Consider the following 12971-nt stretch of genomic DNA (forward strand, 5'->3'; position numbering starts at 1 on the left):
ATATTTTATATACTATAGATATAAAATAGTGATGAAAGTTCTGAAATATCGGTAGTTATATGGTACAATGCCTATGTTTTGTGAATATAAATTTATTTGTTCTTATTAAAGACAATAACTTATTTATTTATTGATTATGATTTATTCTTCTATGTCATACAAAAGCTTGATTATTTTATTTAAATTTGTTGATATTTACTGAACACAGAACTTAAGTTTCAAATATTAGTAAAATTATATTCCAAGTAATATAAAATAATCATGATTTAATATTTGCTGTAACTTTATCTACCTGAAGAAACAAACTACAAAGTGATAACAAAATTACCTAGAAACTGCTGCGTATACTTAATTTTTTTGATATGCTAATAAACCACACTCTTTTGATGTTAACTCCTTTAGCAGCTACTTTTATCAATCGAAAATAATGCTGCCACGCAAAAGTGTTGCCCCAACATGGTGCATGCAAATGCAAGAAAGATTTCTCTTAATTTCGTTTTCGCCTGCAGCAAATTGAAGTCGACAAATGCGGATCGAAGTGGCAAATTGAAATTGCGCCGCAGTCAAAATGAATTTGCAGCTCATCAGCGGCTGCCTTCGATACACACCGATAATCGATATCAACGATGACGATGACAGCGAGAAAAGGGAAAATGGAATGCAATGGAATGAGGACGAAGGATAAGAATGTTGTCGCCTTGCGCTGACAATGCCTTAATTTATTTGTGTCCCACTTGATGACGCCGCCGCCCCTTCTTCGCTACTTATCTATCTACCCCCAAACCAATGTCGCCCTGACTGACTGACTCCCTGACTGGCTCCCTTGGCTGGCTGGCACCCAATCAACCATTCGCTGTAGCTGTTATCTTCACTCCCACCTGGCAATGCAATCAATTTACATGCTTTCCGACTCGTCAGCTGCTTGGATACCACTGGATGCTACCTATCAGAATGGAAGACAAACAATTTTGTAGGGCTTAAGCAGGACTTGGACTGGCTCTGCGGACAGAACTGAACTGAACTGAGCTGAAGTGAGCGTCCGTTGCTTCTCTGTGCTCTGTGCAATCATGGCCCAAAAGAAAAGTGCTTTCCACAGTGGCGGCCATAAAACTGACCAACAGCAGCAACAGCAACATCTGCAACAACAGCAGCAACAACATAAGATTAAGCATGAGATTGAGTTGAGTAGAAATAAAAATTTATGGAGTGGTCATTTATCACAAGACGGGCAGTTTCTGTTTGTCTTCTTGCTGGTTATTGTTGTTGTTTTCTTTTCTTTTTTTTTTTTTTTGTGTTGCTTCCCTTTCTTTTGCCTTGCTGTTTTTTTTTTTGGTTTTGGCCCGTTAAGCGAGCTACCTAGCAACTTTGCTATCAGTGTTGTGAGACTGTTCGCTGTTTTAACCGTAAGCAGCTATAAAAACAGTAGCAACAGCAGCAGCAACATCTCTCCCTAACAGCACTAACAATAACAATAACGAACACGCTGTTGCTGCTCATTTGTTGCTGTTGTCTTTAGCTGTTGTGTGGTTTATTTGCAGTTGTTGTTGATTTACTGCCATTGCTGTCGCTGTTGCTGTTGCTGTTGCTGTTACTGTTGCTATTGCTGGTGCTGTTGTCGCTGCCGTTCTCTGCAAATTTAAAACTTTCATTTTTAATGGAATTTCCTTGTCAAACGCAATGGCAGCGAGCTCCCTCGTTGCGTACATCAGCACCACTGGCGCATTTTCCCTGATAATCCACTAATGTTATTTTTATTTTGATTGTCACACACACCAGCAAAAACAAAACACAAACGCGTTGGCACGTTGACTCCTGCTGCATATGATGAACGGCAACACACAACTAAAAATATATTTACAGTACGAAATAAGACACGAAAAAGTGAATCGCAATCTCGCCTCAACGAGAACATCCGAACATCGAAAAATATAAACTAAGAGACCTTTAACAAAAATATAATACATGTCTTTACAAAATTAAAGAAAACAAATTTTGAATATAATGCAAATAAATCTATATAAAATTATATATGTGTAGTGTATTAATACTCTTTCTCAACACACAAAGACAAATTTGTTTAAATCAAAATAAAATGTTAAAATTGATGCAAGAAGATTTTTTCTTAAATCAATATCAAAAATCTACAAAAATTCTAGATTGTTCAAACTTGTTACAAGAATAAAAAGTTCTTATATTAAAGGAAGTGAGTTCCAACATTTTGAGAAACAAAAACAAAATTCTTGAATTTGAGGTCTTTTCGATAATAAAAGAAGATTTTTTAATCCCAAAATGATAATTGAAGGACAACATCTTTTTTTAAGATTTTTTCAAACTTACAAATCTTATTTCATGGTTATATTTTAAAATCAGAAAGTTCTCAAATCTAGTTTGCAATCTTGTTTTTAATTTAAATATTTTTCTCACCTTATAGATTTGCCATACATTGCCATGAAATATTTGGCAATAGAAAATAATATGGCATGGAAAGCAATCTTAAATAATGACCAGACAAAGCTAGGAAAATGACGCAACAAACGTATTAAACGAGCTTTCAACAAATATATATGTTACTATATATATATTAAGTATAGAAAAAATATGAAAATAGGAAACACATTAAAAGCGAAAGGAGATTAGAAATTAAACCAAAGAGGATGAAACTTGCAATTGCAAATAAAATTCAGCCTTTATTTAATGTGAAATTTTGCTGCTCTCTTGCCTTCAAATTTTGACGCATTCTTCTCTGCATTGTTAAATATGAAAATTTAATTTGGCAATATTTGCCTGACTTGAGTAAATTGCGCAATTAGTTTATGCGAATTTCAATTAATAATTCCCATTTTCAACAACACTTTCAACAGCGGGCGAATGCGACACAAAGTGGCCAACAACAAGTGCAAATACACACACGAACACAACCGTAACATACACAAAAAAAAAATAAAAATAATGAAAATAGAGAAAAAAATCCAGTAAAATATGAAAAATTATATAAAAAATTGCCCAAAGCCTCCAAACGAAATTTATGACAAAAATTTTTACACGAAACGTATGTTTTGTCATATGACCATTCATTGTCCTCGCGTCGCCGCTGTCAGTGTCCATCGTCGTCGTCCCTCCTGTCTATCTTTGTCCACAGCGCTTTCCCTTCTCCTATATATATATGTACTATATATGGTATGTCTCCCTTGCTGACAACTCTCTCTCGCATCTCTTTCCCCCTGTCATAACCATTGTTCCTCTTTGGGCCATCCCTTACCGTTGCAACTTTCAATTGGCTTTTTGTTCACTTTTTTGTTCCAAATGTTTTCCGCAACTTTTGGTGCATTTCATCTCTTTTTTATTTCATGTTTTTCCTAGTGTTGGTAAAAAACGTGGCAAAACTAGAAAAAATCGAGCTGTCAACACACACATAACAAGTGCAAATTTGAGAAGCGAATGTGCTCAACTTTCAAGTACTTCGTCTCTTGAGCTTAAGTCGACCTACTAACACATGTTTGTGCTTATTTCATTTTGCAGCAGTTGAACAAATTAAATCGAGACACCATTGCATTATCTATAAGGATTTGCACTGTATACTTACATTATTATTGAATGGATTTAATAAACTAACGTAATAACATGATAGCAATGTATAATCAATATAATTCAAAATTAAAATTCTTACGTTTCTTATTGCCTTATTATATGAAGGTACAAGAGTATAATAATAATATTTGAATATAATTAAACTAATATGAATTCATTTTGTAGAGATCCCAAATTAAGGTAGCAAAGGTATCAGAGTTCAGAATGATTGTCCTTTAAAGTCCTTTAATGGTCTGTGGCAATTATATCGGACATGAATTTGACTAGGGACTCTTCTATCTCATCTAGGAATAAAATATTGACTTACCCAAAATGATAAAATTGTTGAATAATTCAAAAGTAAGTTTACAAATAAATTTTCTATCGAAGATGCGTTTATAAGATCAGTTTTGAATTTGAAACACGTAAGTCGTAAGAACTGCTATTTCAATATACAGCTTACATTTATATGCATTATTATAAGTATTTAAAGCTGACATCCGAAGGAAGCAAAAAAAAACCATCTATGCATTTTGCTTGCAGCTGGCAACAGTTTCCTCCTCTCAATGCAGCATTTGTCAGGTAAATCGGATGAATGTCTGTGCAGCCATGTGAATAAAGATTGTGTCTTTGAACGCAACCGCACAGAATTCACTTCATTCATTTTGCTTATTTCGTTTTTATATATCCATCATTATGCGATATTTTATGAATACACCTGTACCTAAAAGGAAAAACTGACCCAAACACACAGCAAATCAAAAGTTTTGACTACTTTCGGATCAGGCGTGCAACAGTAACACAGTTCTCCATGACTTATAGATACAGTTCCACACAAACATATGTATTTTATATATAGTTACTATACATCTATATATATACTATGCTGCTGACTTAATGCTGTCGTTTGGCGCGAATATTTTGTACGCTTCATTGATTTAATGGGAAAACTTTTCGGTCAGTTTGTTTGTTTGCCTGCCATTCTTTTTTTTTCGCCTTTGCTTTTTCTTTATTTCGATGTGTGTGCGTGTATGTGTGTGTGTGTTTGCTTTGGTTGTTTTGTCGACACACAAATCGACGGCCATAAATCGAATGGGTGGTGGCGGTCAGTTTCATGGCAGTATCTTCTCTCTCTCTATTGTTATTGTCGTTGTCGTTGTCGACTCCATAACATACGCTCGCCGTAGTAGATGTTTATAGTAATTTTCAATAGTTTTCAATAGTTTTGCGGTGCTCGGTGTGAAAAATATGTTACAATTTTTCCACTCGCACACAGCACACGTATTCGTTTTTTTCCCTTTTTTTTTTCTTTTTGTTGTCATTGTGTTTGCGATACTCGTACTCTCGATACTCGTAACTTAAGTTTTAGTTTGCAGCGACATTGATTCATGGCTGGTTTACACACAGTCCACAGTCAACTCTCGTTGGCCGCAAAACAAGTTTTGCTTAATTGCCCAAAGATTTTCGGCGATTTCTAATTGTGCAGTGTCTTCACGTGGAAATCATAAAATATGCCATCAAGAGAGCCAAGCAGTCATGTAATCGCTTTCAATTTGGACTACATTGTTGCAAGAACGATAGAGAAAAAAAATTAGAACAAAGGCAACAGTCTGTGTAGCAGGTGGCTGCTGGTAGAAGTGCATTCATGTCCTTGTCCTTGCCATGCAATTAAGTCGCAGCCACAGCGAGACAGGCGAAGGAAAGGCAAACCATTGACGTGCCAAGATGACGACAATGACAATGATGACGATGACGATGACGAGGACGGGAACGATGATGACGACGATGATGATGATGATTGTGATGATTGTGACTCTGACATGGCTTGACTTGTGGTCGTTGCCACTTGCTCCAGCAATTGCTATAGCTGTTTCAGTTGCTGTTGCAATTTGCGCTAGAAACCGGCAAACTGTTTTAGTAGCTAAGTGGAGCGGCAATTCATTGGGCCGTCAATATTGTCGTGTATCTTTTTCTCGACAAAACATACACACACATAGTACTATATAAGATACACGAAATGCAGACATTAGTAGACCCAAGCTCCAAGAATGAGAGCAACGTCTCCTTTTTTCTCTCTCTCTCTCTCTCTCTCTCTCTCTGTCTCTTGCTTGCGACACGAGAAAATTTTGCCAATTAAAGTTTGTTTTAATTAAGTAACTTATTTAGTTACCTACTTATTGTTGCAAGTAATCCATGTGCAGTAGACGGCATCTGCATGCACTCAGCATCAGCATCAGCTTCAGCTTAAGTTGCAACTCCTTCAGTTCCTGATGCAGCCGCTTCTCCTGCTGCTTCACCTTGTGCTAACTGCAAACATACTTGTGAAAGCATCTCAGTTTACTAGCCAATTTGAATTGGAAGCGACGCACCAAATGCCTACCGCTACTCCAAAAACAACAATCTGCCTTAAAAGATGTTTAGATGAAAATATAATATTATATATACCACAAAAATGTGTTTGGGAAACAAAGAACACATTTGATTTATATTAAATTCACCTGTTTTTCACTGAGCAACTTATTGATAAGTCAACATTAAATGTAAATATAATATATTATAGTTTTAAGCTAAGAATGTGCTTGTAAGTTAAATATACTTTAAATAATAATAAAAAGTTACAAAATAAATGTAGAAAATGTAAATAATAAACATAAAGTTAATAGATTAAAGCTTTAATTTACCCATTTGGGTGAAAGCTTATAATTTTGTGTTTAGAATGTATTAATAAATGCTTAAAGCTCTTTTAAAACATAAAGTTAATTGGTTAACGCTTTCAGTTGATAATATGTTTTTACACTCCTAAAAGTTAAGTCGAGTTACTCAGCATAAAGTTGAGTGATTAAAGCATTAATTTACCAATATGCTTACATTTCTATAGTTCACATTTTAAATAATGCTAAAAGTAAGCTAAAGACACTACAGTTAAATCATTAAGTTCATTGTTTAAAGCTCTCAGTTAGTTGTGTGCTTGTAAGATTACATTACTAAAAGTTAAGTACTATTTAAAAGGAAAACAAAATTAATAATAATTAACTCAAAGCTAATAGATTAAAGCTTTAAGTTACCAATGTGCTTACATGTCTATTGATTTAAATGTAACTACTTTAACACATAAGCTCTATAGTGAAATAATAAAATACATTTATTAAAGCTTTCAGTAATATGCTTGTATGTTAATATTTTGAAAAGTTAAGTTTAAATAAAAAGACTAAAAAAAAATACTAAAAATCCAAAAAGGCTTAAGGCTTTTATGTACCAATGTAACCTTTAAGCTCTGCTATCTATGCATCAAGTTCATTAATGAGTTAATAATGTACTTACAATATATGTATTCTTGAAAGTTAAATGCATAAGCAATACATTTAAATGTAAGCTTTAATTAATGGAGCTTTCGGCTGAAAGCTTTATTCCAGATTATACTGTTATATTTCTTCGCGCAGACTACAGAGTATGTGTAACATATGTATGTGTGCTGAAGTCGCCATATATGGTATGTTGATGTGCTCGACTCGATTGCAATTGTACTGCAAATCCTGTTGCACATATACACACACACATATACACTGACAAGCATTACACAAACACGTCGCGTTGGGTCGCATCACGTGGCGTCGTCCCCTTGTTTCAGGTGTGTGCGAGTGTATCCATGTTATGTGGCACGCTCTTAATGCGAGTGTGTAGTATGTGTACTTGCCACAACTTTCCCCGTGGTCGCTGGCTGCGTGTGTGAAGTACGTGAAGTGTGGCTGTGGGTGTGGGTGTGTGTGTGTGTATTTGCAAGCCTAATTAAAATTCCGCATTGCATTTAATGCCGTTGATGAGAATACGTGCTCAAGACAGCGGAAATTTCCATTTAATTAAAATTTTCTAAATAAAAAGAATCAATTTAAAATAACACAGCTAAGGAAAATACTCAGTTTGTCTTATAGCAAACTGCAGATCATCGATCAGTCAAAGTCGAAATTAAACAACATTTATTTTTGTAGTTTGTCATTTATTTATATTTAGTTTTTGTTTGCTTTCCATACAATATTTATTAGTAATAATTTTCCTTTTATTGTATTTGTTTAAGTGTGTTTATTTTCTTCGCTCTCGCTGCTTCTTAAATATTTTGCATTTGCCTTGAGACTAAAACTAGTTTAGCAGAAGGGGGAGACAGAGTCCTTCCACAATAGACACTGTATAGAGCATTGAAAGCTTTCCTAATTCGGCATATTCTTCTTATATTTATTATTTCATTTTTGGTTGTTTTATTCCTGTTTTTTTTTTTGTTTGCTTTGGCAAAATAATTAATGCTCTGTTTATTTGCTTTTTGTATTTTAAGTTCGATTTTTGATTTTGATTTGCATTTGCATCTGCAACATGTGCAGCTATTATTTTTTCTTTTTCGTTTTTTGGTTTGCTCTTTCCATTTGTGTGTTTCGTGTGTGTATTTCTCTATGTTGAAACGTTTGCCCCTTCATCGCAGTTATTATTTTTAACTTGCTGTGTCTATATAGTTGTGCCTTTGCTTGATCAATTTATTATTGATGCCCCTGCAGACGATATTATAATTATTAAAATAAATTTCAGATGTATGCTAAGCTAATATACATATCTTGAAGAATATTGAAGAATAGTTCTATTAGTGTATATCAAAATTTGTTCTACTTGAAATAATATTTGCACTAGCTACAGACAAAAAAAAAATAATAATTGCATTTGCATTTATACAATAGATTCGCACATCGTCTGCAAGGGAATTGCAGATTCGGTATGCCGAAGATTTTTAGTTTACTGCATTGTTATCGCTTTTTGTTTGATTTGATTTAAACAAATGTCCAAGCTGTGTGAATAAATAAAAGAAACACAACTCGGTCTATATTCGAGTGGGGAAAGCGGAAGTGGAACTGAAACTGGAAGTGGAACTGGAAGTGGAGGAAGTTGAGTGTATGCATAACATTTTTTGGGGGCAGCAACATTTCTTATGATTTGATTTGTTGTTTGTGTCTCTCTCTTGCTTTTTTTTTTTAGCTTACGAGTAGTTTTCTAACAAAATTCTTGAGCAATATTTGCATTTGTGTTGTTTTTTTGTTTTTTCATTTGCATGTTGTTGTTGTTGTTGTTGATTTTGTCATTATTTAAATTGTTGCAGTGTGCCTTAAATTGGTTTTGACTGTTTGTATGTTGTGTATAGTACGTTAGCAGCTCGTTTCACTTAGTTATCGCATTCCCAGCTGACTATAAAGTAATTGTTATACTCATTCTCGAACTACATGACATTTTATTATTTTCCTTTTTGTTTCTTTATTTGCCATATATATAAGTAAATATGTTTATTTCTTATTTCGATAAGATGCCGTTCAATTGTAGTTGCATTTATTTCTCTCTTTTTTATAGCTAATTCTTTGTGACTAAAGCTAGAAATTATGTATTTAATAATCAGTATTTATTTATAAAACCCAAATGAAACGAGTCGAGATTAAAGTTAAATACGAAGACAAAAAAACCATTAAGAAAACATTATGCATTTTACAAATGAAACTCTTTGAGTTTTGCTAACATTTACTGCATGTTGCACGCTTAATTAATTTAATTTAATTTAATTTAATTGTATTTATTATTATTATTATTTGTTAATTAGTTAGTTAATATGTTTCTCTTTCAATCTTTTATGCTACTATTTTTATTTGTTTACTCTTCTTCTTCTTCGCATCTTTGCTATTTACTTAGTATTTTTCACTTACCGCGCTTCACTTCTAGAAAAAAATTTCGATTAACTCTAAGTATAGTATCTCATTTTGTTTTTGTGGCAAAAAAAAAGTCATTACCTTGATTACAAGTGTGTGTTTATATGTCATATGTGTTAGTGTGTGTCCATGTGTGTGTTTTTATATCCTACATATTCAAATTTAGCTGTAATAACTGGCATCTGGTTTGATTTATCTGTCATATCCGACATTTCGCATAGTAATCGGTATTTATATTGTGTATTTTCCATATATGTATTTATTAATGTAAGTTATTTATCATTAATCTAAAAACGGATTTATATTTATTAATTCATTTGTCGATTTCTTCCTCTCTTCTCTCTTTTTGGTTTTGTTTCCTTTCTCGCGCTGAGTTTTCAATTCGATTCAACTTTTATTTACATTGAATAAAAAAAAAAGGTTTTTCGGTTTTTAAATTGTTTCATAACTAAACGAACGTTGAACGCAACATGATGATTATCACTAACCTAGTTTATGTTTTTCCTTTTTTTTTTTGTGGTTTTAGTTTTTGGTTTGTTAGTTGGGATTTTTACTCATAAATTAAATGCATTTTTGGGCCACATTGGAAAACATAAAAATGCTTTTGCATTTTCTCTATCTCTCTCTGATTGAAAAAGTTATGCTAAATGAATGAATTGAATGCCATTTGAAAGATGAAATATATGTACGAGAGTTTACAGATCAGTTTTTTGGACACGTTTTTCTTTTTTTTTCTTTTTTGTGAGGGGGAATGGTGGGGGGAGGTCAAACACGTTACGACTGTGTATGATAAACGCATTCTCATATTTCATTTGATTTGAAAGCAATCGAATAAATTGAATAACTTTTTGAATGCGAGAGACTACTAACAGACACTCAAGTGATTCGTATTGAGCACAACACCAGCTGCCATATAACCGCCGACAACTCCGCCGTTGTTGTTGTTCTGCTGTCGATGCGCCGCTGCAGCCGCCGCCGCCGCTGCCTGCTGATGATTGTGGCTATGATGATTGTGATTGTGATTGTGTGCGTGTGTGTGACTGTGATTGTGTGTGTGTGTGTGACTGTGAGCATGTCCACCATTGCTACTGTTGGCCGGCGATGCTGTGGAGACGGCAACAACATTGCCCGCTCCATCGGCAACAATGTTGTCGGCAACAACCAATCCCGCAATGCCCGCAATGGGACTGCGACTGCCGCTCTTCACCATCGGCAGCGGCACTCCGCCAATGGGTGTTGTGGCCGCTGTGGTTGTTGTTGTGCCGGTGCTCAAGCTGGTCCCGCTGATGTGCCCACTGATGCCACTCGGCACACTCGACATGGTTGTTGCCGCTGTCGTTGATGTTGCAGCTGCCGCTGAAGATGCTGCTGCGGCTGCTGCTGCTGCAGCCTGAGCTGCTTGTGCCGCAGCAGCGGCTGCTGCTGCCGCATTGCCAACGTTCGCTGCGGTGCGTGTGAGCTCCTCGTTGGGTATGCTGAAGTGACGATAGGAAATGTATTCGGGCGGCATTGCAGCCTGCCGCTTGGCGTTCTCGATGCGCTGCTTCTTCAGCTTCACGTAGCTGAGCACCGAGATCATCACAATGAACACAATAATGCCCAAACAGCAGCCAACAATCAGACCCAAGCGACGTGTCAATATCGAGTGTATGAATCCATTGCTCGACAGTCCGTTCTCATCCGTAATCAAACTGGGCGTCGAGTCGAGTGTCTGCACATCGGTGCAGGCTGAGAAATGTGAATTTTTGAGCACCTCGTGCAGTACATTGTCCGTCACAATGCTGTTCTCGATGAGTGCTTGCTGCTGTTGATGCTGCTGTAGATGCTGCTGTCCGCTGTCGTTGTCCGCTTCGTTGAGATGGAGATACGGTGAGTAGGCTTCCGGCAGCGGTTGTGAGGCAGCTGCCAATGAGACATCATTGGAGCTAGAAGCTGAAGCTGAGACTGAACCAGACAGCAGCAAGTCGTCCCTTGAGTCGTTGTAGTGCAACCTTTGCAGCGCATTGGCCAAAGGCTCCGAGAGCCAATTACCGGTGCCGATGACGCAGATGTGATAGCGCGTGTTCGGGCTCAATTTCGTTAGCTTTGTCGAGCTGGCCGTGCCGTTTAGACGCTTGCCGTGTATCTGTGGAATAAATTAACCAAGTTGTGCAAGATTGTTATTGTCGTTTTTCGCTTCTCTCGCTCAACGTTCACGTCAAGCTACCTCAACGGGCAACGGGCACGGGCAACGGACAACCTTATACCCAATTCATAAACCTCAATCCCCAATTTTCACGTTCCCCATCACCGTCACCGTCATCATCATCATCATCATCATCATCTTCGTGTCGTTTTATTAAAATTGTCTCTTGCATGGCCTGCGGCCTTGTGTCCTTTTCACTAACTGGACAGCACAATGGCTAAAGTCTAACTAAAGCTGACTTATTGAGTCTGATGTTAACTTGTCATTGACGCCAGTAGCTGAAGACATAAATGCTGTTAATTAACAACATCGATAGCATATCAAAAAGACTTTCGCTTCTAAAGGAAGCAAACTTGTAAATTTATAAATGAGTTGTTATTAATTAAAAAAAAAATGTTTTATTTATGTTTGCTTATTTGTAGTAGTAATTGAATTGTAAATACTTCATCGAGTTTATTGGGCTTTTAAACGGCAACTTTGCCCACTGTGCCTGGCATCTTCTAGTCAATGAGAACCCGGGGCAACGTGAAGCTTAAATTAAATTTTGTATGCACAAAGTTGCGCCAGTTTATCGCCGATCGAACGAATGAACCTTTCCGTCCCCCTCCCTTCCTTTCCTTCCCCCTAAGCGTTGATTAAGCGTTTATTAAAGGAAAATTACGGCCCCAACACGACAGGCAACTTGCGACTGCGACTGAGACTGAGGCTGCGACTGAGACTCGGCATTGGAGTATTTACCATCAAATTACTTTCAAATTTGGGCGGGGCTGAAACTCACCTCATCCGTGGCAGCAAATTGGGCCAGACGTTCACGTTCTCCTCGCTCCCTATCCCGGTCGCTGCTCTGATGCAGTCGCTCGTAGTCTCTATCGACATCCTGGTCGCGTTCCCAATCGCGATGAATATCATGATGATGACCTTTGGCCTGGTCGCGCTCGGTTGGCCCAGAGCCGAGTCCATCGCCGGTGGCATGGTAAACAATTTCGAATCCAGTGAGACCCAAATGTTCGCGACTCTGCCAGGAGACGACCACCGAATAGGGCTGAATGTCCTGTATGGCCATTTTGGGTATTAATGGGGCATCGCAAAATTGCTGCGGCTCCATGCGGCCAAACACCTTGCCACGCAGCTCCGTTGGGTGTTCGCACCTCAGATAATTAATGTTATCGCCGCCCGTTGGCGATAGCGACCATTTGCGATGATCCCGCAGCCATTCCCACAGCTTTTGCGCATCGCAGCTGCAATGCAGTGGATTCTCTGCAATGCACAAAAATAATTAAATAAATGAAATACCATTAACATAAAATGACAAAATGTCAGCAAATTCATCAAGCAACCGAACAGAAAAAAATGAAATAAAAAATTCAATAAAAACAAACAAAAATAAATAATAAACAGATGCTGGATACAAATTACTAATAAAATAAATAAAAATATAAACTAAAATTAGCTAAAATAAAATAGATTCTATGAAAATGGTGAAGTAAATA

The 12971-nt window shown here is 36.6% G+C and overlaps 1 protein-coding gene across 2 annotated transcripts in view; it reads right to left on the bottom strand.

Annotated features, from left to right (window-relative positions):
- Positions 1-7647: 7647 nt before the first annotated feature.
- Positions 7648-12971, bottom strand: part of LOC133847168 (chaoptin) — a 169786-nt gene continuing 164462 nt past the window's right edge. For both annotated transcript variants that reach the window (XM_062281994.1, XM_062281995.1), the window contains 2 exons: positions 12260-12738; positions 7648-11421 (listed from right to left, as the gene is read on the bottom strand). In XM_062281994.1, the coding sequence (XP_062137978.1) occupies positions 10162-11421; positions 12260-12738 (1739 nt within the window). In that variant the 3' untranslated portion in view covers positions 7648-10161. The remainder of the gene's footprint in view (positions 11422-12259; positions 12739-12971) is intronic.

Source organism: Drosophila sulfurigaster, chromosome X (genome assembly GCF_023558435.1).
Source record: "Drosophila sulfurigaster albostrigata strain 15112-1811.04 chromosome X, ASM2355843v2, whole genome shotgun sequence".
In the NCBI taxonomy this organism is placed as follows: domain Eukaryota; kingdom Metazoa; phylum Arthropoda; class Insecta; order Diptera; family Drosophilidae; genus Drosophila; species Drosophila sulfurigaster.